The sequence below is a fragment of the Hemitrygon akajei genome, unplaced genomic scaffold (genome assembly GCF_048418815.1).
Source record: "Hemitrygon akajei unplaced genomic scaffold, sHemAka1.3 Scf000053, whole genome shotgun sequence".
Taxonomy (NCBI): domain Eukaryota; kingdom Metazoa; phylum Chordata; class Chondrichthyes; order Myliobatiformes; family Dasyatidae; genus Hemitrygon; species Hemitrygon akajei.
In genome coordinates this window covers 5,720,125-5,746,054 of record NW_027331939.1, presented here as the reverse complement: position 1 = coordinate 5,746,054, position 25,930 = coordinate 5,720,125, and the positions used below count along the sequence as shown (strand labels likewise).

General features: G+C 52.0%; 1 protein-coding gene across 1 annotated transcript in view; it reads left to right on the top strand.

Moving 5' to 3' along the window:
• Positions 1-25,150, top strand: part of LOC140721248 (NACHT, LRR and PYD domains-containing protein 3-like) — a 69,322-nt gene extending 44,172 nt beyond the window's left edge. Inside the window, exons 7-10 of the mRNA XM_073036099.1 lie at positions 19,580-19,666; positions 24,300-24,470; positions 24,626-24,796; positions 24,952-25,150. Coding sequence (XP_072892200.1) covers positions 19,580-19,666; positions 24,300-24,470; positions 24,626-24,796; positions 24,952-25,123 — 601 coding nt within the window. The 3' untranslated portion in view covers positions 25,124-25,150. The remainder of the gene's footprint in view (positions 1-19,579; positions 19,667-24,299; positions 24,471-24,625; positions 24,797-24,951) is intronic.
• Positions 25,151-25,930: the final 780 nt, after the last annotated feature.

Sequence of the window (25,930 nt, the reverse complement as noted above, 5' to 3'; positions counted from 1 at the left end):
CTTCCGCATCCCCTTTCACCCTCTGGGGCCTCTGTTCCCCTCCCACTTCCATCTGTTGGATCTGTCTTCCCCAACTCCCTTCCTCCTGTGGGATTTAAACTCCCCACCCCCTTCCTCCGGTGGGATCTCTCTTCCCCATCCCCCTTCCCCCGGTGGGATCGCTTTTCCCCATCCCCCTTCCTCCTGTCTGGTCTCTCTTCCCCATCCCCCTTCCTCCTGTGGGATCTCTCTTCCCCATCCCACTTCCTCCTGTGGGGTCTCTCTTCCTCATCCCCCTTCCTCTGGTGAGATCTCTCTTCCCCATCCCCCTTCCTCCTGTGAGATCCCTCTTCCCCATCCCCCTTACTCCTGTGGGATCGCTCTTCCCCACCCCCCTGCCTCCTCTGGGATCTCACTTCCCCATCACCCTTCCTCCGGTGGGATCTCTCTACCCCATCCCCCTTCCTCCTGTGGGATCTCTCTTCCGCATCCCCCTTCCTCCTGTGGGATCTCTCTACCCCATCCCCCTTCCTCCTGTGGGATCTCTCTTCCCCATCCCCCTTCCTCCGGTGGGATCTCTCTTCCCCATCCCCCTTACTCCTGTGGGATCTCTCTTCCCCATCCCCCTTCCTCCTGTGGGATCTCTCTTCCACACTCCCATGCCGCCTGTGGGATCTACCTTCCCCATCCCTCTTCCTGCTGTGAGATCTCTCTACCCATCTCCCTTCCTCCTGTGGGCTCTCTGTTCCCTATACAACTTCCTCCTGTGGGATCTCTCATCACCAGCTCCCTTCCTCCTGATGAATCTCTCTTCCCCATCCCCATTCCTACAGTGGAATCTCTCTTCTCCACCCCTCATGCTCCTGTGGGATCTCTCTTCCGCATCCCCTTTCACCCTCTGGGGCCTCTGTTCCCCTCCCACTTCCATCTGTTGGATCTGTCTTCCCCAACTCCCTTCCTCCTGTGGGATTTAAACTCCCCACCCCCTTCCTCCGGTGGGATCTCTCTTCCCCATCCCCCTTCCCCCGGTGGGATCGCTTTTCCCCATCCCCCTTCCTCCTGTCTGGTCTCTCTTCCCCATCCCCCTTCCTCCTGTGGGATCTCTCTTCCCCATCCCACTTCCTCCTGTGGGGTCTCTCTTCCTCATCCCCCTTCCTCTGGTGAGATCTCTCTTCCCCATCCCCCTTCCTCCTGTGAGATCTCTCTTCCCCATCCCCCTTACTCCTGTGGGATCGCTCTTCCCCACCCCCCTGCCTCCTCTGGGATCTCACTTCCCCATCACCCTTCCTCCGGTGGGATCTCTCTACCCCCATCCCCCTTCCTCCTGTGGGATCTCTCTTCCGCATCCCCCTTCCTCCTGTGGGATCTCTCTACCCCATCCCCCTTCCTCCTGTGGGATCTCTCTTCCCCATCCCCCTTCCTCCGGTGGGATCTCTCTTCCCCATCCCCCTTACTCCTGTGGGATCTCTCTTCCCCATCCCCCTTCCTCCTGTGGGATCTCTCTTCCACACTCCCATGCCGCCTGTGGGATCTACCTTCCCCATCCCTCTTCCTGCTGTGAGATCTCTCTACCCATCTCCCTTCCTCCTGTGGGCTCTCTGTTCCCTATACAACTTCCTCCTGTGGGATCTCTCATCACCAGCTCCCTTCCTCCTGATGAATCTCTCTTCCCCATCCCCATTCCTACAGTGGAATCTCTCTTCTCCACCCCTCATGCTCCTGTGGGATCTCTCTTCCGCATCCCCTTTCACCCTCTGGGGCCTCTGTTCCCCTCCCACTTCCATCTGTTGGATCTGTCTTCCCCAACTCCCTTCCTCCTGTGGGATTTAAACTCCCCACCCCTTTCTTCCTGTGGGATCTCTCTTCAATATCCCATTTCATACAGTGGGATCTCTCTTCCCCATCCCCCTTCCTCCTGTGGGATCTCTCTCCCCCATCCCCCTTCCTCTTGTGGGATCTCTCTTCCCCATCCCCCTTCCTCCTGTGGGATCTCTCTCCCCCATCCCCCTTCCTCCTGTGGGATCTCACTTCCCGATCCCTCCGGTGGGATCTCTCTTCCCCATCCCCCTTCCCCCGGTGGGATCGCTTTTCCCCATCCCCCTTCCTCCTGTCTGGTCTCTCTTCCCCATCCCCCTTCCTCCTGTGGGATCTCTCTTCCCCATCCCACTTCCTCCTGTGGGGTCTCTCTTCCTCATCCCCCTTCCTCTGGTGAGATCTCTCTTCCCCATCCCCCTTCCTCCTGTGAGATCTCTCTTCCCCATCCCCCTTACTCCTGTGGGATCGCTCTTCACCACCCCCCTGCCTCCTCTGGGATCTCACTTCCCCATCCCCCTTCCTCCGGTGGGATCTCTCTTCCCCATCCCCCTTCCCCCGGTGGGATCGCTTTTCCCCATCCCCCTTCCTCCTGTCTGGTCTCTCTTCCCCATCCCCCTTCCTCCTGTGGGATCTCTCTTCCCCATCCCACTTCCTCCTGTGGGGTCTCTCTTCCCCATCCCCCCTTCCTCCTGTAGGATCTCTCTTCCCCATCCCCCTTCCTCCTGTGGGATCTCTCTTCCCCATCCCCATTCCTCCTGAGGGTTCTCTCTTCCCCATCCCCCTTCCTCCTGTAGGATCTCTCTTCCCCATCCCCCTTCCTCCTGTGGGATCTCTCTTCCCCATCCCCCTTCCTCCTGTGGGATCTCTCTACCCCATCCCCCTTCCTCCTGTGGGATCTCTCTTCCACATCCCCCTTCCTCCTGTGGGATCTCTCTACCCCATCCCCCTTCCTCATGTGGGATCTCTCTTCCCAATCCCCCTTCCTCCGGTGGGATCTCTCTTCCCCATCCCCCTTACTCCTGTGGGATCTCTCTTCCCCATCCCACTTCCTCCTGTGGGGTCTCTCTTCCTCATCCCCCTTCCTCTGGTGAGATCTCTCGTCCCCATCCCCCTTCCTCCTGTGAGATCTCTCTTCCCCATCCCCCTTACTCCTGTGGGATTTATCTTCCCCACTCCCTTTCTTCCTGTGGGATCTCTTTTCCCCATCCCCCTTCCTGCTATGTAATGTCTCTTCCCTGTCAGATTTATCTTCCCCACCAGCTTTGTTCTCTTTCCCATCCTCTTCCTTCTGTTGGACATCTTTTCCACATTCCGCTTCCTCCTCTGGGCTTTCTTCCGCAACAACTTCCTGCTGTTGGATCTCCCTTCCCCATCACCTTCCTTCTGTGGGATCTCTATTCCCCTTCCCCCTTCCTCCTGTGGGATCTCTCTTCCCCATCACCTTCCTCCTGTGGGATCTCTATTCCCCTTCCCCCTTCCTCCTGTTGGATCTCCCTTCCCCATCACCTTCCTCCTGTGGGATCTCTATTCCCCTTCCCCCATCCTCCAGTGGGATCTCTCTTCCCCATCCCCCTTCCTCCTGTAGGATCTCTCTTCCACATCCCCCATCCTCCAGTGGGATTACCCTTCCCCATCCCCCGTCCTCCTGTGTGATCTCCCTTCCCCATCACATTCCTCCTGTGGGATCCCCCTTCCCCATCCCCCTTCCTCCTGTGGGATCTCCCTTCCCCATCCCCCATCCTCCTGTGGGATCTCCCTTCCCCATCCCCCTTCCTCCTGTGGGATCTCCCTTCCCCATCCCCCATCCTCTTATGGGATCTCCCTTCCCCATCACCTTCCTCCTGTGGGATATCTATTCTTCTTCCCCCATCCTCCAGTGGGATCTCTCTTCCCCATCCACCTTCCTCCTGTGGGATCTCTATTCCCCTTCCCCCATCCTCCAGTGGGATCTCCCTTCCCCATCCCCTTCCTCCTGTGGGATCTCTCTTCCCCATCCCCTTCCTCCTGTGGGATCTCTCTACCCCATCCCCCTTCCCCCTGCGAGTTCTCTCTTCCCCTTCCCACATCCTCCTGTGGGACATCCCTTCCCCATCTCCCTCCTGTGAGATCTCTCTTCCCCATCCCCCTTACTCCTTTGGGATCTCTCTTCCCCATCCCCTTTCCTCCGGTGGGGTCTCTCTTCCCCATCCCCCTTCACCCAGCGAGTTCTCTCTTCCCCTTCCCACATCCTCCTGTGGGATATCCCTTCCCCATCTCTCTCGTGCGAGTTCTCTCTTCCCCATCCCCCTTCCTCCTGTGGGTTCTCTCTTCCCCATCCCCCTTCCTCCTGTAGGATCTCTCTTCCCCATCCCCCTTCCTCCTGTGGGATCTCTCTTCCCCGTCCCCTTCCTCCTGTAGGAGCTCTCTTCCCCATCCCCCTTCCTCCTGTAGGATCTCTCTTCCCCATCCCCCTTCCTCCTGTGGGATCTCTCTTCCCCATCCCCTTCCTCCTGTGGGATCTCTCTTCCCCATCTCCCTTCCTCCTATGCGTTCTCTCTACCCCATCCCCCTTCCCCCTGCGAGTTCTCTCTTCCCCTTCCCACATCCTCCTGTGGGACATCCCTTCCCCATCTCCCTCCTGTGAGATCTCTCTTCCCCATCCCCCTTCCTCCTTTGGGATCTCTCTTCCCCATCCCCCTTCCTCCTGTGGGATCTCTCTTCCCCATCCCCCGTCCTCCTGTGGGATCTCTCTTCCCCATCCACCGTCCTCCTGTGGGATCTCTCTTCCCCATCCCCCTTCCTCCTGTGGGATCTCTCTTCCCCATCCCCCTTCCTCCTGTGGGTTCTCTCTTCCCCATCCCCCTTCCTCCTGTAGGATCTCTCTTCCCCATCCCCCGTCCTCCTGTGGGATCTCTCTTCCCCATCCCCCTTCCTCCTGTGGGATCTCTCTTCCCCATCCCCCTTCCTCCTGTGGATTCTCTCTTCCCCATCCCCCTTCCTCCTGTAGGATCTCTCTTCCCCATCCCCCTTCCTCCTGTGGGATCTCTCTACCCCATCCCCCTTCCTCATGTGGGATCTCTCTTCCCCATCCCCCTTCCTCCGGTGGGATCTCTCTTCCCCATCCCCCTTACTCCTGTGGGATCTCTCTTCCCCATCCCCCTTCCTCCTGTGGGATCTCTCTTCCACACTCCCATGCCGCCTGTGGGATCTCCCTTCCCCATCCCTCTTCCTGCTGTGAGATCTCTCTACCCATCTCCCTTCCTCCTGTGGGCTCTCTGTTCCCTATACAACTTCCTCCTGTGGGATCTCTCATCACCATCTCCCTTCCTCCTGATGAATCTCTCTTCCCCATCCCCATTCCTACAGTGGAATCTCTCTTCTCCACCCCTCATGCTCCTGTGGGATCTCTCTTCCGCATCCCCTTTCACCCTCTGGGGCCTCTGTTCCCCTCCCACTTCCATCTGTTGGATCTGTCTTCCCCAACTCCCTTCCTCCTGTGGGATCTCGCTTCCACGTCCCCCTTCCTCCCGTGGCATTTACTTTCCCCATCACTCTTCCTCCTATGGGATCTCTCCTACTCATCCCCCAACCTCCTGTATGATCTCGCTTCCCCACCCACTTCCTCCTGTCTCATCTCTCGTCCCCATGCCTGATCATCCTATGGGATCTGTATTCCCCATTCCCATTCCTTCTGTGGGATCTATTGTCACCACCCCCTTCCTTCCGAGGGATTGCTCTTCCCCATCCCATTTCCTCCTGGGGGTCATCATAATGCCCCCTCTTCCTGTGGGATCTGTCTTGTCCCTCCACATGTATCTCACAACCCCATCCCACATCCTCCTGTCAGATCTCTCTTCCCCATTCTCCTTCCAACTGTGGGATATCTCCTCCCCACCATCTTTCTCCCCAATCCCCTTACTTCTGTGGGATCTCTATTCCCCATCCCCTTCCACCTGTGCACTCTCTGCTCCCCATCAACATCCTGCTGTGGGATCTCTCTTCCCCATCCCCCTTCCTCCTGTGGGTTCTCTCTTCCCCATCCCCCTTCCTCCTGTAGGATCTCTCTTCCCCATCCCCCTTCCTCCTGTGGGATCTCTCTTCCCCGTCCCCTTCCTCCTGTAGGATCTCTCTTCCCCATCCCCCTTCCTCCTGTAGGATCTCTCTTCCCCATCCCCCTTCCTCCTGTGGGATCTCTCTTCCCCATCCCCTTCCTCCTGTGGGATCTCTCTTCCCCATCTCCCTTCCTCCTATGCGATCTCTCTACCACATCCCCCTTCCCCCTGCGAGTTCTCTCTTCCCCTTCCCACATCCTCCTGTGGGACATCCCTTCCCCATCTCCCTCCTGTGAGATCTCTCTTCCCCATCCCCCTTCCTCCTTTGGGATCTCTCTTCCCCATTCCCCTTCCTCCTGTGGGATCTCTCTTCCCCATCCCCCGTCCTCCTGTGGGATCTCTCTTCCCCATCCCCCTTCCTCCTGTGGGATCTCTCTTCCCCATCCCCCTTCCTCCTGTGGGTTCTCTCTTCCCCATCCCCCTTCCTCCTGTAGGATCTCTCTTCCCCATCCCCCTTCCTCCTGTGGGATCTCTCTTCCCCATCCCCCTTCCTCCTGTGGGATCTCTCTTCCCCATCCCCCTTCCTCCTGTGGGATCTCTCTTCCCCATCCCCCTTCCTCCTGTGGGATCTCTCTTCCCCATCCCCCTTCCTCCTGTGGGTTCTCTCTTCCCCATCCCCCTTCCTCCTGTAGGATCTCTCTTCCCCATCCCCCTTCCTCCTGTGGGATCTCTCTACCCCATCCCCCTTCCTCCTGTGGGATCTCTATTCCGCATCCCCCTTCCTCCTGTGGGATCTCTCTACCCCATCCCCCTTCCTCATGTGGGATCTCTCTTCCCCATCCCCCTTCCTCCGGTGGGATCTCTCTTCCCCATCCCCCTTCCTCCTGTGGGATCTCTCTTCCCCATCCCCCTTCCTCCTGTGGGATCTCTCTTCCACACTCCCATGCCGCCTGTGGGATCTCCCTTCCCCATCCCTCTTCCTGCTGTGAGATCTCTCTACCCATCTCCCTTCCTCCTGTGGGCTCTCTGTTCCCTATACAACTTCCTCCTGTGGGATCTCTCATCACCATCTCCCTTCCTCCTGATGAATCTCTCTTCCCCATCCCCATTCCTACAATGGAATCTCTCTTCTCCACCCCTCATGCTCCTGTGGGATCTCTCTTCCGCATCCCCTTTCACCCTCTGGGGCCTCTGTTCCCCTCCCACTTCCATCTGTTGGATCTGTCTTCCCCAACTCCCTTCCTCCTGTGGGATCTCGCTTCCACGTCCCCCTTCCTCCCGTGGCATTTACTTTCCCCATCACTCTTCCTCCTATGGGATCTCTCCTACTCATCCCCCAACCTCCTGTATGATCTCGCTTCCCCACCCACTTCCTCCTGTCTCATCTCTCGTCCCCATGCCTGATCATCCTATGGGATCTGTATTCCCCATTCCCATTCCTTCTGTGGGATCTATTGTCACCACCCCCTTCCTTCCGAGGGATTGCTCTTCCCCATCCCATTTCCTCCTGGGGGTCATCATAATGCCCCCTCTTCCTGTGGGATCTGTCTTGTCCCTCCACATGTATCTCACAACCCCATCCCACATCCTCCTGTCAGATCTCTCTTCCCCATTCTCCTTCCAACTGTGGGATATCTCCTCCCCACCATCTTTCTCCCCAATCCCCTTACTTCTGTGGGATCTCTATTCCCCATCCCCTTCCACCTGTGCACTCTCTGCTCCCCATCAACATCCTGCTGTGGGATCTCTCTTCCCCATCCCTCATCCACCTGTGGGATCTTCCTTCCTCATCCCCCTTCCTCCTGTGGGATCTCTTTTCCCCATCCCCCTTCCTCCTCCGGGATCTCTTTTCCTCATCACCCTTCCTCCTGTGGGATCTCTCTTCCCCATCCCCTTTCCTCCTGAGGGATCTCTCTTCCCCATCCCGCTTCCTCCTGTGGGATCTCTCTTCCCCAACCCCCTCCCTCCTGAGGAATGTCTATTCCCCTTTCCCCACCCACCTGTGGGATCTTCCTTCCTCATCCCCCATCCACCTGTGGGATCTTCCTTCCTCATCCCCCTTCCTCCTGTGAGATCTCTTTTCCCCATCCCCTTTCCTCCTCTGGGAACTCTCTGCCCCATCCCCCTTCCTCCTGTGGGATCTCTTTTCCCCATCCCCTTACTCCTGCAGGGCCTTGTTTCGAATACCTGCCACTTCCTGTCGGATCGCTCTTTGGCATGCTCCATTGTCCTGTGTAATTTCTCTTCCCCATCCCCCTTCCTCCTGTGAGATTTCTCTTCCCAATCCCACATCCTCCTGTGGGAACTGTCTTCCACATCCCTCCTCCTCCTGGCCGATCTCTCAACCCCATCCCCCTTCATCCTGGTTAATCCCTCTCTCTCCTTCCCCCTTCCTCCCATGGGATCTCTCTTCCCCGTCCCCCTTCCTCCTGTGGGATCTCTCTTCGCCATCCCATTCCTCCTGTGGGATCTCTCTTCCCCATCCCCATTCCTCCTGTGGGATCTCTCTTCCCCATCCCCCTTCCTCCTGTGGTTTCCCCAATCCCCATCCCCCTTCATCTTGTGGGATCTCTCTTTCACACCCCCCTCCTCCTGCGGGACATCTCTTCCACATCCCTCCTCCTGGCCGATCTCTCAACCCATTCCCCCTTCATCCTGTTTAATCCCTCTCTCTTCTCTCCCCTTCCTCCCATGGGACCTCCCTTCACCATCCCCTTCTTCCTGTGGGATCTCTCTTCGCCATCCCCCTTCCTCCTGTGAGATCTCTCTTCCTCATCCTCCTTACTCCTGTGGGGTCTCTCTTCCCCATCCCCTTTCCTCCAGTGGGGTCTCTCTTCCCCATCCCCCTTCCTCCTGTGGGATCTCTCTTCCCCAAACCCCTTCCTCCGGTGGGATCGCTTTTCCCCATCCCCCTTCCTCCTGTGGGGTCTCTCTTCCCCATCCCCCTTCCTCCTGTGGGATCTCTCTTCCCCATCCCCCTTCCTCCGGTGGGATCGCTTTTCCCCATCCCCCTTCCTCCTGTGGGATCTCTCTTCCCCTTCCCACATCCTCCTGTGGGACAAACCTTCCCCATCTCCCTCCTGTGAGATCTGTCTTCCTCATCCCGCTTACTCCTGTGGGATCTCTCTTCCCCATCCCCCTTCCTCCGGTGGGATCGCTTTTCCCCATTCCCCTTCCTCCTGTGGGGTCTCACTTCCCCATCTGCCTTACTCCTGTGGGGTCTCTCTTCCCCATCTCCCTTCCTCCTGTGGGGTCTCTCTTCCCCATCCCCCTTCCTCCTGTGGGATCTCTCTTCCCCATGCTCCTTCCTCCTGTGGGATTTATTCTCCCCTGTCCCTTTCTTCCTGTGGGATCTCTTTTCCCCATCCCCCTTCCTGCTATGTCATGTCTCTTCCCTGTCAGATTTATCTTCCCCACCAGCTTTGTTCCTCTGGGTACTCTCTTTCCCATCCTATTCCTTCTGTTGGACATCTTTTCCACATTCCGCTTCCTCCTCTGGGCTTTCTTCCGCAACAACTTCCTGCTGTTGGATCTCCCTTCCCCATCACCTTCCTTCTGTGGGATCTCTATGCCCCTTCCCCCTTCCTCCTGTGGGATCTCTCTTCCCCATCACCTTCCTCCTGTGGGATCTCTATTCCACTTCCCCCTTCCTCCTGTTCGATCTCCCTTCCCCATCACCTTCCTCCTGTGGGATCTCTATTCCCCTTCCCCCATCCTCCAGTGGGATCTCTCTTCCCCATCCCCCTTCCTCCTGTAGGATCTCTCTTCCCCATCCCCCATCCTCCAGTGGGATCTCCCTTCCCCATCCCCCGTCCTCCTGTGTGATCTCCCTTCCCCATCACATTCCTCCTGTGGGATCTCCCTTCCCCATCCCCCTTCCTCCTGTGGGATCTCCCTTCCCCATCCCCCTTCCTCCTGTGGGATCTCCCTTCCCCATCCCCCTTCCTCCTGTTGGATCTCCCTTCCCCATCCCCCATCCTCCTATGGGATCTCCCTTCCCCATCACCTTCCTCCTGTGGGATATCTATTCTTCTTCCCCCATCCTCCAGTGGGATCTCTCTTCCCCATCCACCTTCCTCCTGTGGGATCTCTATTCCCCTTCTCCCATCCTCCTGTGGGATCTCTCTTCCCCATCCCCTTCCTCCTGTGGGATCTCTCTTCCCCATCTCCCTCCTGTGAGATCTCTCTTCCCCATCCCCCTTCCTCCTGTGGCATCTCTATTCCCCATCCCTTTTCACCCTGGGAGTTCTCTCTTCCCCTTCCCACATCCTCCTGTGGGACATCCCTTCCCCATCTCCCTCCTGTGAGATCTCTCTTCCCCATCCCCCTTTCTCCTGTGGGATCTCTCTTCCCCATCCCCTTTCCTCCGGTGGGGTCTCTCTTCCCCATCCCCCTTCCTCCTGTGTGATCACACTCCCCCATCCCCCTTCCTCCGGTGGGATCGCTGTTCCCCATCCCCCTTCCTCCTGTGGGATCGCATTTCCCCATCCCCCTTCCTCCTGTGGGGTCTCTCTTCCCCATCACCCTTCCTCCTGTGGGATCTCTCTTCCCCATCCCCCTTCCTCCTGTGGGATCTCTCTTCCCGATCCCCCTTCCTCCGGTGGGATCGCTTTTCCCCATCCCCCTTCCTCCTGTGGGGTCTCTCTTCCCCATCCCCCTTCCTCCTGTGGGATCTCTCTTCCCCATCCCGCTTCCTCCTGTGGGATATCTCTTCCCCATCCCCCTTCCTCCGGTGGGATCGCTTTTCCCCATCCCCTTCCTCCTGTGGGGTCTCTCTTCCCCATCCCCCTTCCTCCTGTGGGATCTCTCTTCCCCATCCCGCTTCCTCCTGTGGGATCTCTCTTCCCCATCCCCCTTCCTCCTGTGGGATCTCTCTTCCCCACTCCTATTCCTCCTGTGGTTCCTCTGTTCCATGTCCCCACTTCCTGAGGTATCTCTCCTACTCATCCGCCATCCTCCTGTATGATCTCCCTTCCCCATCCCCCTTCTCCTAGTGGGATCTCTCTTCCCCACTCCTCTTCCTCCTGTGGTTCCTCTGTTCCATGTCCCCACTTCCTGAGGTATCTCTCCTACTCATCCGCCATCCTCCTGTATGATCTCTCTTCCACGTCCCCCCCCCCCCCCTTCCTATCAGATCTCTCTTCCCCATGCTCCTTCCTCCTGTGGGATTTATCTTCCCCACTCCCTTTCTTCCTGTGGGATCTCTTTTCCCCATCCCCCTTCCTGCTATGTAATGTCTCTTCCCTGTCAGATTTATCTTCCCCACCAGCTTTGTTCCTCTGGGTACTCTCTTTCCCATCCTCTTCCTTCTGTTGGACATCTTTTCCACATTCCGCTTCCTCCTCTGGGCTTTCTTCCGCAACAACTTCCTGCTGTTGGATCTCCCTTCCCCATCACCTTCCTTCTGTGGGATCTCTATTCCCCTTCCCCCTTCCTCCTGTGGGATCTCTCTTCCCCATCACCTTCCTCCTGTGGGATCTCTATTCCCCTTCCCCCTTCCTCCTGTTCGATCTCCCTTCCCCATCACCTTCCTCCTGTGGGATCTCTATTCCCCTTCCCCCATCCTCCAGTGGGATCTCTCTTCCCCATCCCCCTTCCTCCTGTAGGATCTCTCTTCCCCATCCCCCATCCTCCAGTGGTATCTCCCTTCCCCATCCCCCGTCCTCCTGTGTGATCTCCCTTCCCCATCACATTCCTCCTGTGGAATCTCCCTTCCCCATCCCCCATCCTCCTATGGGATCTCCCTTCCCCATCACCTTCCTCCTGTGGGATCTCTCTTCCCCATCCCCTTCCTCCTGTGGGATCTCTCTTCCCCATCTCTCTTCCTCCTATGCGATCTCTCTACCCCATCCCCCTTCCCCCTGCGAGTTCTCTCTTCCCCTTCCCACATCCTCCTGTGGGACATCCCTTCCCCATCTCCCTCCTGTGAGATCTTTCTTCCCCATCCCCCTTACTCCTTTGGGATCTCTCTTCCCCATGCCACTTCCCCCTGCGAGTTCTCTCTTCCCCTTCCCACATCCTCCTGTGGGATATCCCTTCCCCATCTCTCTCGTGCGAGTTCTCTCTTCCCCATCCCCCTTCCTCCTGTGGGTTCTCTCTTCCCCATCGCCCTTCCTCCTGTAGGATCTCTCTTCCCCATCCCCCATCCTCCAGTGGGATCTCCCTTCCCCATCCCCCGTCCTCCTGTGTGATCTCCCTTCCCCATCACATTCCTCCTGTGGAATCTCCCTTCCCCATCCCCCTTCCTCCTGTGGGATCTCCCTTCCCCATCCCCCATCCTCCTGTGGGATCTCCCTTCCCCATCCCCCATCCTCCTATGGGATCTCCCTTCCCCATTACCTTCCTCCTGTGGGATATCTATTCTTCTTCCCCCATCCTCCAGTGGGATCTCTCTTCCCCATCCACCTTCCTCCTGTGGGATCTCTATTCCCCTTCCCCCATCCTCCAGTGGGATCTCCCTTCCCCATCCCCTTCCTCCTGTGGGATCTCTCTTCCCCATCCCCTTCCTCCTGTGGGATCTCTCTTCCCCATCTCTCTTCCTCCTATGCGATCTCTCTACCCCATCCCCCTTCCCCCTGCGAGTTCTCTCTTCCACTTCCCACATCCTCCTGTGGGACATCCCTTCCCCATCTCCCTCCTGTGAGATCTCTCTTCCCCATCCCCCTTACTCCTGTGGGATCTCTCTTCCCCATCCCCCTTCCCCCTGCGAGTTCTCTCTTCCCCTTCCCACATCCTCCTGTGGGATATCCCTTCCCCATCTCTCTCGTGCGAGTTCTCTCTTCCCCATCTCCCTTCCTCCTGTGGGAGCTCTCTTCCCATTCGCCCTTACGCCTGAGTGAACTCTCCTCCCCACAGCCCTTCATAGAATCATAAAACACCAGCACACAGAAAACAAGCCATCTGGCCCTTCTGCTCTGTGCCGAAACTTTATTCCGCTTGTCCCAGTGACCTGTACCCAGTCCATAACCCTCCAGACCTCCCCCATCCATGTATCTATCCAATTTATTCTTAAAGCTTAAGAGTGAGTCCACATTTTCCACATCGGATGGCAGCTCGTTCCACACTCTCACCACTCTCTCAGTGAAGAATTTCCCCCGAAACCTTTCCCCTTTCACCCTGAAGCCAAGTCCTCCTGTAATTTATCTCTCCTAATGTATGTGGAAAGAGCCTATTCTCATTTACCCTGTCTATACCCCTCAGAGTTTTGTCAACCTCTTTGAAATCCCCCCGCATTCTTCTGCGCTCCAAGGAATAAAGTCGTAATCTGTTCAATCTTTCCCTGTAACTCAACTCCTGAAGACCCGGCAACATCCTAGTAAATCTTCTCTGCATTCTTTCAACCATACTGATATCCTTCCTATAGTTCAGTGACCAGAACTGCACACAATACTCCAAATTTGACCTCACCAATGTCCTTTACAACCTCACCATAATATTCCAACTCCTATACTCAGTACTTTGATTTATGAATGCCAGGATGCCAAAAGCCTTCTTTACAACCCTGTCTACCTGTGACACCACTTTCAGGGAATTATGTATCTGAACTCCCAGATCCCTTTGTTCCTCCACACTCCTCAGTGCCCTACCATTTACTGTCTATGTCCTACCTTGATCTGTCTTTCCAAAATGCAACACCTCACACTTGTCTGCATTAAAGTGGTGACTAGTGGTGTGCCTCAGGGATCTGTACTGGGTCCAATGTTGTTTGCATTATACATTAATGATCTGGATGATGGAATGGTAAATTGGATTAGTAAGTATGCAGATAGTACTAAGATAGGTGACGTTGTGGATAATGAAGGTTTTCAAAGCTTGTTGTTCAAAGATTTAGGCCAGTTAGAAGAGTGGGCTGAAAGATGGCAGATGGAGTTTAATGCTGATAAGTGTGAGGAGCTACATTTTGGTAGGAATAATCCAAAAAGGACATACATGGTAAATGGTAGGGCATTGAGGAATGCAGCAGAACAGAGTGATCTAAGAATAATGGTGCATAGTTCCCTGAAGGTGGAATCTCATGTGGATAGGGTGGTGAAGAAAGCTTTTGGTATGCTGGCCATTATAAATCAGAGCATTGAGTATAGGAGTTGGGATGTAATGTTAAAATTGTACAAGGCATTGTTAAGGCCAAATTTGGAGTACTGTGTACAGTTCTGGTGACCGAATTATAGGAAAGATGTCAACAAAATAGAGAGAGTACTTAGTAAATTTACTAGAATACTACCTGGGTTTCAGCACCTAATGAACAAGTTAGGTCTTCATTCTTTGGAGCGTAGAAGGTTGAGGGGGGACTTGATAGAGGTATTTAAAATTATGAGGGGGATAGATAGAGTTGACATGGATAGTCTTTTTTCCATTCAGAGTAGGGGAGATTCGAACAAGAGGGAATGAGTTGAGAGTGAAAGGACAAAAGTTTAGGGGTATCACAAGGGAGATCTTCTTTACTCAGAGAGTGGTAGCTGTGTGGAACGAGCTTCCAGTAGAAGTGGTAGAGGCGGGTTCAATTTTGTCATTTAAAAAAAATTGGATAGTAATATGGACAGGAAAGGAATGGAATGGGGGGTTATGGGCTGAGTGCAGGTAGGTGGGACTAGGTGAGACTAAGTGAGAGTAAGCATTCGGCACAGACTAGAAAGGCCGAGATGGCCTGTTTCCGTGCTGTAATTGTTATATGGTTATATGTCATACGTTCTAAATTCCATCTGTCATTTTCTGGCCCATTCTTCCAGTTGGTCCAGATCCCTCTGCAAGCTTTGAAAGCCTTCCTCGCTGTCCACAACGCCTCCATCTTAGTGTCATCCACAAACCTGCTGATCCAATTTATCACATTATCATCTAGATCATTGATATAGACAACAAACAACAATGGTCCCAGCACAGATCCCTGAGAGCCACCACTAGTCACAGGCCTCCAGTCTGAGAAGCAATCGTCCACTACCACTCTCTGTCTTCTCCCACACAGCCAATTTGAATCCAGTGTACAACCTCTCCATGGATACCTACTGTCTGAACCTTCTGAACTGACCTTTTATGAGTGGGACCTTGTCAAAGGCCTTACTAAAGTTCATGCAGACAACATCCACAGCCTTTCCTTCATATGCATTCTTGGTAACCTCCTCGAAAAACACTACAGGATTCATTAAACATGATCTACCACACACAAAGCCATGTTGACTATCTTTAATCAGCCCTTGGTTGTCCAAATCCTTGTATATCCGATCTCTCAGAACACCTTCTGATAATTTACCTACTACTGATGTCAGGCTCACTGGCCTGTAATTACCTGGTGTACTTTTGGAGCCTTTTTCAAACAACGGAACTACATGAACTACCCTCCAATCCTCCAGCACCGCACCCGTGGCTGAGGACATTTTAAATATTTCTGCCAGGGCCCCTGCAATTTCTACACTAGTCTCTCTCAAGGTCTGAGGAAATATGTCAGGCCCCGGGGGACTTATCTACCTTTATTCACTGTAAGGCAGCAAGCAGCTCCTCCTCTTTAATCTCTATATGTTCCATGACACTACTGTTTGTTTGCCTTAATTCCATATCCGCTATGCCAGTTTCCTGTGTAAACACTGATGCAAAAAACCTGTTTAAGATCTCCCCCATCTCGTGAGGCTCCACACATAGACGACCACTCTGATCTTCTAGGCGACCAATTTTGTCCTTTACTATCCTTTTACTCTCAATATACTTGTAGGAACCCTTCTGGTTTACCTTCACATTACCTGCCAAAGCAACCTCATGTCATCTTTTTGCCTTCCTGATTTCCTCCTTTAGTATTCCCTTACATTTTCTATACTCTTCAAGTATCTAATTTCTTCTTTGTTGCCTTCACCTGCTAAACACCTACTTAACCAGATCGCCAATATCCCTCGAAAACCAAGGTTCCCTAGGCCTGTTAACTTTGCCTTTAATCCTGGCAGGAACATGCAAACTCTGCAGTCTCAAAATTTCACCCTTGAAGGTGTTCCACTTACTGAACACATCCTTGCCAGAAAACAACTTATCCCTATCCACTTTTCCCAGATCCTCTCTCATTTCCACAAAATTGGCCCTTCTCCAATTCAGAACCTTAACTGGTGGACCAGTCCTATCCTTATCCATAATTATCTTGAAACTAATGACATTATGGTCACTGGACCCAAAATGTTTGCTTACATATACTTCTGTCACCTGACCTGTCTGGTTCCCTAATAGGGGATCAGGTACTGCACCCTCTCTCGGTGGTACCTCAATATATTGATTTAGAAAACTTTCCTGAACACATTTGACAAACTCCACGCCATCTAACCCTTTCTCAGAGTGGGCGTCCCCGTCAATATGTGGAAAGTTAAAATCCTCTACGATTACAACTTTCTGTTTCTTACATCGGTCTGCTATCTCTCTACAGATTTGCTCCTCCAATTCTCTCTGACTATTGGGTGGTCTATAATACAACCCTATTAGTGTGGTCACACCTTTCCCGTTCCTCGGCTCCACCCACATGGCCTCTGTAGACGAGCCCTACGGGCTGTCCCGTCTGCGCACAGCTGTGAGATTCCCCTGACTGGTAATGCCACTTCTCCCCCTTTCATCCCTCCCCCCTATCACCTCTGAAACAACGGAAACCCGGAACATGAAGCTGGCGCTTTTAAGGAATATAAAAGTGGATAAATCTCCGGATCCTGACAGGATATTCTCTAGGACCATGAGGGATGTTAGTGTAGAAATAGCAGGGGCTCTGACAGAAATATTTCAAATGTTATTAGAAACGGGGATGGTGCCGAAGGATTGGCGTATTGCTCATGTGGTTCCATTGTTTAAAAAGGGTTCTCAGAGTAAACCTAGCAATTATAGGCCTGCCAGTTTGATGTCAGTGATGGGTAAATTAATGGAAGGTATTCTTAGAGATGGTATATATAATTATCTGGATAGACAGGGTCTGATTAGGAACAGTCATCATGGATTTGTGCGTGAAAGGTCATGTTTGACATACCTTATTGAATTTTTTGAAGAGGTTACAAGTAAAGTTGATGAGGGTAAAGCAGTGGATGTTGTCTATATGGATTCATTAAGGCCCTTGACAAGGTTCCGCACAGAAGGTTAATTAGGAAGATTTGATTGTTAGGTATTAATACTGAAGCAGTAAAATGGATTCAACAGTGTCTGGATGGGAGATGCCAGAGAGTAGTGGTGGATAACTGTCAGGTTGGAGGCCGGTGACTAGTGGTGGGCCTCAGGGATCTGTACTGGGTCTAATGTTGTTTGTCATATACATTAATGATCTGGATGATGGGGTGGTAAATTGGATTGGTAAGTATGCAGATGATACTAAGGTAGGTGGCGTTGTGGATAATGAAGTAGGTTTTAAAAGTTTGCAGAGATTTAGAACAGTTAGAGGAGTGGGCTGAATGATGGCAGACGGAGTTTAATGCTGATAAGTGTGAGGTACTGCATTTTAGATAGATAGATAGATACTTTATTCATCCCCAAGGACATACATGGTAAATTGTAGGGCATTGAAGAATGCAGTAGAACAGGGTGATCGAGGAATAATGGTGCATAGTTCCCTGAAGGTGGAATCTCATGTGGATAGGGTGGTGAAGAAAGCTTTTGGTATGTTGGCCTTTATAAATCAGAGCATTGAGTATAGGAGTTGGGATGTAATGTTAAAATTGTACAAGGCATTGGTAAGGCCAAATTTGGAGTATTGTGTACAGTTCTGGTCACCGAATTATAGGAAAGATGTCAATAAAATAGAGAGAGTACAGAGAAATTTACTAGAATGTTACCTGGGTTTCAGCACCTAAGTTACACAGAAAGATTGAACAAGTTAGGTCTTTATTCTTTGGCGCATAGAAGGTTGAGGGGGGACGATAGAGGTATTTAAACTTATGAGGGGGATAGATAGAGTTGACGTGGATAGGCTTTTTCCAGTGAGAATAGGGGAGATTCAAACAAGAGGACATCAGTTGAGAGTTAGGGGGCAAACGTTTAAGGGTAATATGACGGGTAATTTCTTTACTCAGAGAGTGGTCGCTGTGTGGAACGAGCTTCCAGTAGAAGTGGTAGAGGCAGGTTCGGTATTGTCATTTAAAGTAAAATTGGATAGGTATATGGACAGGAAAGGAATGGAGGGTTATGGGCTGAGTACGGGTCAGTGGGACTAGGTGAGAGTAAGCATTCGGCATGGACTAGAAGGGCCGAAATGGCCTGTTTCCATGTTGTAATTGTTATATGTTTATATAGTTATTAGTCCTGCCACTCCTGCAACCAAGTCTTACTAATAGCAATGATGTCGATATCATCATGTGCCAATCCACGACCTAAACTCATCTGCCTTACCTACAATACTTCTCGTATGGAAATAGATGCACCTGAGAAAATTTCTATCACGTACAAACCTCTGATATCTGTCTATACAAGCAGTCCTCACATGACCAGTATCCTCCTCCACACCACTATCAGCTCTAACACACTGCACCCTCCGCTTACAATCTGGTTTAAAACCCCCTGAGCAGAACTTGCCTAACCTACCGGCAAGGATGTTAGTCCCCTCCAGTTCAGGTGCAAACTGTCCAATTCGAACTGGTCGCACCTCTCCTGGAAGAAAGCCCAATTGTCCAGAAACATGAACTCCACCCTCATGCACCATCCCCTCAGCCACTTATTTAGCTGCATTATCTTCCTATTTCTAGCCTCACTAGCACATAGCACAGGGAGCAATCCACCTGTGGGATCTCCCTTCCCCTTCCCCCTTCCTCCTGTGCGATGTCCCTTCCCCGTCCCCCTTCCACCTGTGGGATCTCACTTCCCCATCCCCCTTCCTCCTGTGGGATCTCACTTCCCCATCCCCCTTCCTCCTGTGGGATCTCTCTTTCCCATCCCCCTTCCTCCTGTGGGATCTCTCATCCCCGTCCCCCTTCCTCATGTGGGATCTCTCTCCCCCATCCCCCTTCCTCCTGTGGGATCTCTCTTCCCCATCCCCCTTCCTCCTGTGGGATCTCCATTCCCCATCCCCCCTCCTCCTGTGGGATCTCTCTCCCCCATCCCCCTTCCTCCTGTGGGATCTCACTTCCCCATCCCCCTTCCTCCTGTGGGATCTCTATTCCCCATCCACTTTTCTTCTGTTGTCATACTCCACCCTTCTTGTGGGTCTCCCTTCCACATCTTCCTTCCTCTTCAGGGATCTATCACTTCCCCTTCCCCCTTCCACCTGTGGGATCTCTCTACCACATCCCCCCTCCTGTGGTATCTCTCTTCCCCATCCCCCTTCCTACTTTCAGATCTCTCATCCATCCGAACTCCTGTGGGATCTCTCTTCCCCATCTCCCTTCCTCCTATGGTATCTCTCTTCCCCATCCCCCTTCATCCTATGGGATCTCTATTCACCATCACCCTTTCTTGTGTGGGGCCTCTGTTCCCATCCCCCACTCTTCTTGTGGGATCTCTCTTCCCCATCCCTTTAGCTCGGGTGGGTCTATTTCACTGTGTCCCAATGACATTTCTGCATTTCGGTCAGGAACATTTTGTTTAGCCATCTGGAAATGAGAGAGAATATGTGGAGTTTACAGGGTCACACCGACAGACTAAATTACTGACATTCGGTGAATACACTGGAGCTGGTCAGTGAGGGACATTGATAGTGATGGGAACTCCGATCAGTGATTTACTGAAGGGTTTAATGTTTCCTGTAATATCCAAGTGAGAGAAATTCCCCCAGACCCACGGTTTGAATCACTTTGTTCATCAATCTGTCTGTTTGTGTTTAGACTTGGGGGGAATGACCTGGGAGATTCAGGAGTGAAACTGGTGTCTGCGGCTCTGAGGAACCCGGAGTGTAAAATACAGACACTGTGGTAAGTACCAGACTGAGGGAGATTGTGTTTACAGTCACTGGGTGTCTGACACTGAACATTAATGTGATCAGTAGAAACAAAGAAACATAGAAAACCTACAGCACAATACAGGCCCTTCGGCCCACAACGCTGTGCCGAACATGTTTCTACTTTAGAATTACCTCGGTTTTACCCATAGCCCTCCATGTTTCTAAGCTCCATGTAGCCTTCCTGGAGTTTAAAGATCCGATCATTTCCGCCTCCACCACCGCCGCCAGCAGCCCATTCCACGCACTCACCACTCTCTGTGTAAAAAAACTTACCCCTGACCTCTCCTCTGTACCTACTTCCAAGCACCTTAAAAATATGCCCTCTCGTGCTAGCCAGTTCAGCCCTGGGGAAAAGCCTTTGACTATCTACGTGATCAATGCCTCTCATTATCATGTACATCTCTACCAAATCACCTCTCATCCTCCGTCACTCCAAGAGAAAAGGCCGAGTTCACTCAACCTATTCTCATAAGGCATGCTCCCCAATCCAGGCAACATCCTTGTAAATCTCCTCTGCACCCTTTCTATGGTTTCCATGTCCTTCCTATAGTGAGGCGACCAGAATTGAGCACAGTATTCCAAGTAGGGTCTGACCAGGGTCCTGTATAGCTGCAAAATATAACCATATAACAATTACAGCACGGAAACAGGCCATCTCGGCCCTTCTAGTTACTCTCACCTAGTCCCACTGACCGGCACTCAGCCCATAATCCTCCTTTCCTTTCCTGTCCATATACCTATCCAATTTTACTTTAAATGACAATACCGAACCTGCCTCTACCACTCCTACTGGAAGCTCGCTCCGCACAGCTACCACTCTCTGAGTAAAGAAATTCCCCCTCGTGTTACCCTTAAACTTTTGCCCCCTAACTCTCAAATCATGTCCTTTTGTTTGAATCTCCCCTACTCTCAATGGAAAAAGTCTATCCACGTCAACTCGATCTATCCCCCTTCATAATCTCTCAACTGTTAAACATTACCTCTCGATTCTTAAACTCAATCCCACGACTGATGAAGGCCAATACACTGTACGCCCTTTTAACTACAGAGTCAACCTGCATAGCATCTTTGAGTGTCCTATGTACTCGGACCCCAAGATCCCTCTGATCCTCCACACTGCTAAGAGTCTTACCATTAATACTATATTCTGCCATCATATTTGACCTACCAAAGTAAACCACTTCACACTTATTTGGGTTGAACTCCATCTGCCACTTCTCAGCCCAGTTCTGCATCCTATCAATGTCCCATTGTAAACTCTGACAGTCCTCCACACTATCCACAACACCCCCAAGCTTTGTGTCATCATCATATTTACTAACCCTACCCTCCACTTCCTCATCCAGGTCATTTATAAAAATCACAAAGACTTGGGGTCCCAGACCAGATCCCTGAGGCACTCCACTGGTCACCGGCCTCCATGCAGAATATGACCCATCTACAACCACTCTTTGCCTTCTGTGGGCAAGCCAGTTCTGGATCCACAAAGCAATGTCCCCTTGGATCCCATGCCTCCTCACTTTCTCAAAAAGTCTTGCATGGTGTACCTTATCAAATGCCTTGCTGAAATCAACATACACTGCATCTTCTTCCTTCCTTCATCAATGTGTTTAGTCACATCCTCAACAAAATTCAATCAGGCTCGTAAGGCACAACCTGCCTTTGACAAAGCCATGCTGTCTATTCCTAATCATATTTTGACTCTCCAGATGTTCATAAATCCTACCTCTCAGGATCTTCTCCAACAACTTACCAACCACTGAAGTAAGACTCACTGGTCTATAATTTCCTGGCCTAACCCTACTCCCTTTCTTGAATAAGTGAACGAGATTCGCAACCCTCCAATCCTCCGGAAACTCTCATGTCCTCATTGATGATGCAAAGATCATCGCCAGAGGCTCAGCAATCTCTTCCCTCGCTTCCAACAGTCGCCTGGTGTACACCTTTTCCGGTCGCGGTGACTTATCCAACTTGATGCTTTCCAAAAGCTCCACCACATATTTCTTAATATCTACATTCTCAAGCTTTTCAGTCCACTGCAAGTCATCCCTACAATTGCCAAGATCCTTTTCCGTCATGAATACTGAAGCAAATGGTTCATTAAATATCTCCGCTATTTCCTCCGGTTCAATACGCTCTTTTCCATTGTCACACTTGATTCGTCCTATTCTGTCACGTCTTATCCTCTTGCTCTTCACGTACTTGCAGAATGCTTTAGGGTTTTCCTTAATCCTGTCCACCAAGGCCTTCTCATGGCCCCTTCCAGCTCTCCTGATTTCATTCTTAAGCTCCTTCCTGCTAGCCTTATAATCTTCCAGATTCATATCACTACCTCATTTTTGAACCTTTTGTAAGCTCTTCTTTTCTTCTTGACTAGATTCACAACAGCCTTTGTACATCACAGATCTTGTCCCCTACCATCCTTTCCCTGTCTCATTGGAACGCACCTTCTCAGAACCCCATGTAAATATCCCTTGAACATTTTCTACATTGCTTCGGTACTATTCTCTGACAACATCTGTTTCCAATTCATGCTTACAAGTTCCAACCTGATAGTCCCATAGTTCCCCTTACTCCAATTAAATGTTTCCCTAACTTAACTGACCCATACCTCTCTAAAGGTGTGGTAAAAGAGACAAAATTGTGATCACTATCTCCAAAATGCTCTCCCACTGAGAGACCTGACACCTGGCCAGGTTCATTTCCCAATAGCAGATCAAGTACAACCTCTCCTCTTGTAGGCTTATCTACATATTGTGTCAGAAATCCTTCCTGAACAGACCTAACAAACTCCACTCCATCTAAACCCCTCACTCCAGGGAGATACCAATCAATATTTGGGAAATTAAAATCTCACACCTCAACAACCCTGTTATTAAAACTCCTTTCCAGAATCTGTCTCCCTATCTGCTCCTCGATGTCCCTGTTACTGTTGGGTGATCTATACAAAACACCCAGTAGAGTTATTGACCCCTTCCTGTTCTTAACTTCCACCCAGAGATGCCGTAGTGTCCTCCTTTTCTGTAGCCATGACACTATCTCTGATCAACAGTGCCACGTCCCCACCTCTTTTGCCTCCCTCCCTGTCCTTTCTGAAACAATTAAATCCTGGCACGTGAAGTAGCCATTCCTGCCCCTGCACCATCCTAGTCTCTGTAATGGCCACCACATCATATCTCCGAGAGCTGATCCACGCTCTAAGCTCATCCGTTTTATTCATCATACTCCTTGCATTAAAATAGACACATCTCAAACCATCGGACTGAGTGCCTCCTTCTCTATCACCCGCGTATCCTCCCTTTCACACTGTCTCCAAATTCTCTCTATTTGTGAGCCAACCTCCCTCTCCTCCATCACATCAATTTGGTTCCCTCCCCCCAGCAATTCTTGTTTAAACTCTCCCCAGTAGCCTTAGCAAACCTTCCTGCCAGGATATTGGCCCCCCAGGAATTCAAGTGCAACCCATCCTTTTTGTGCAGGTCACTCCTGCCCCAAAAGAGGTCCCAATGATTCAGAAATCTGAATCCCTGCCTCCTGCTCCAATCCCTCAGTCAATGCGTTTATCCTCCACCTCATCCTAATCTTAATCTCACTGTCACGTGGCACAGGCAGTAATTCCAAGATCACTACCTCTGAGGTCCTGCTACTCAACTTCCTTCCTAACTCCCTGTAGTCTACTTTCAGGACCTCTTCCCTTTTCCTACCTATGTCACTGGTACCAAGATGTACCATGACCTCTGGCTGTTCTCCCTCCCACTGCAGGATATCTTGGAAGTGATCAGAAACATCCCAGACCTTGGCACCTATGAGGCAAACTAGCATCCGAGTTTCTTTCTTGCATCCACAGAATCATCTGTCTGACCCCCTGACTATAGTCCCCTATCTCTGCTGCCATCCCCTTCCTTTTCCTGCCCTTCTGAGCCACAGGGCCAGACTCTGTGCCAGAGGCACTGACACTGATGCTCCCCAACCCATAGGCCACCCCCCTCCGGCAGTACTCAAACAGGGGTACTTATCGTCAAGGGGTACAGCCACAGGGGTACTCTCTAGTACCTGCTTCTTGCCCTTCCCTCTCCTGACTGTGACCCACTTCTTCAGTCTCCTGTGTCCCCGGTGTGACCACCTGCCTGTAACTCCTCTCTATCACCTCCTCGCTCTCCCTGACCAGACGAAGGTCATCGAGCTGCATCTCCAGTTCCCTAACTCGGTCCCTAAGGAGCTGCAGCTCGACACACTGGGTGCAGATGTTGCCGTCCAGGAGGCTGGGAGTCTCCAGGATCTCCCACATCTGACACCGAGCACAGAAAACCAGCCTCACACACATACTCTCTGTCTGTATTGTCAACAGATAACCTACCTCGCCTCGACCCTTTATCGCCGAAGCCCCGTTGAGCCAAAGCCTTCCTACTCTGTCTCCCGCTCCTCTGACGCTCGCTCTGTAAATCTGTCTTCCTTTTAAACTCTTCTCGCTGTTCCCACTGGCCGACGTGCGCAGTCGTGCTGAAGAAAAAAAAAATCAGTGATTGTGTTACTGATAAACACTGGGGATTTGTACCATCTCCTGTCTCTCTGTGTCCTTCACCCTCACTCTCTCTCATCTCCAGGTTGAGGCGCGTCGGTCTCACAGATTCTGGTGCCGAGGATCTCGTCTCCGCTCTCAGTACAAACCCATCACTGACGGAGCTGGACCTGAGTTTGAATACACTGGGAGATTCAGGAGTGAAACTGGTTTCTGCGGCTCTGAGGAACCTGGAGGGTAAAATACAGAAACTGGGGTAAGTACCAGACTGTGGGAGATTGTGTTTACAGTCACTGGGTGTCTGACACTGAACATTAATGTGATCAGTAATTGTGTTACTGATAAACACTGGGGATTTTTACCATCTCCTGTCTCTCTGTGTCCTTCACCCTCACTCTCTCTCATCTCCAGGCTGGAGTATGTCGGTCTCACAGATTCTGGTGCCGAGGATCTCGCCTCCGCTCTCAGTACAAACCCATCACTGACGGAGCTGGACCTGAGTGGTAATAACCTGGGAGATTCAGGAGTGAAACTGGTGTCTGCGGCTCTGAGGAACCCGGAGTGTAAAATACAGAGACTGTGGTAAGTACCAGACTGAGGGAGATTGTGTTTACAGTCACTGGGTGTCAGACACTGAACATTAATGTGATCAGTAATTGTGTTACTGATAAACACTGGGGATTTGTACCGTCTCCTGTCTCTCTGTGTCCTTCACCCTCACTCTCTCTCATCTCCAGGCTGAAACGTGTCGGTCTCACAGATTCTGGTGCCGAGGATCTCGTCTCCGCTCTCAGTACAAAACCATCACTGACGGAGCTGGACCTGAGATCAAACTCTCTGACAGACGGATCTGTCCCCGCTCTCCGCCGCCTCATACTGACCCTCCCGAGTCTGGAGTGGATCTGGTGAGTGTTTGTGTTAATGTTCAATGTGATAAAATATCAGCGGATCCGCGGGTTTTCTGGTGATATTTGTCTGTGAGTGTTGTTGAAACATTAACCCCAGTCACCTGTTACTGACACTGTTGTGTAATCTGTTAATTTCATCTTTATTCTCCCATCTGTTTCAGGCTGTTGGGGAATCGGTTCAGTCGGACCGGAGAGGAGGAACTGAGATCTCTGGAGGGATTCAGACCCGGACTGAGTGTGGAGATCTGAACATCTGAATGTGTGAACATCCCCGCCCGCGGGATGGGGACATTTGGCCGACTCCCCGCCCTCCCCTTTAACTCCCGCCCTTACCTTTAACGGCCGCGCGCCGGGGCTGAATCCCAACGGTTTTAACGGAACCGGCTCAGGCCTCGCGCTGTGTGCGTCGCTCGCAGCGGTCCCGCAGTGACGCGTTTCCGCCTGTTGTCCGGCGGGGCAGCTTCCGCCGGATGTGCCTGTTCGAGACTCCCACGTGACACCCCGGGGAATTACCCGGACAGGAAGAGCCCGGGGGTCCGGGGCTCAGTCTGGGACACCGGTGTCCCGGGGTGGGTGGGATGATTCCGGGAGAGAATCCTTTTGCTCCCTTTGCTGAGGACGGTGCATTCGGTAGTCTGGCCGATATAATGATGTTAAATTGACAAAGAGAGAGAGAGAGAGAGAGGCAGGGGAGGAGACAGAGGGGTGGAGGGAGAGTGGGAAGAAGAGAGAGAGAGAAGCCTGAAGGGGAGAGAGAGAAGGGCGAAGGAGAGAAAGAGAGGCTGGGACGGGGGTGGGGGGAGGGATA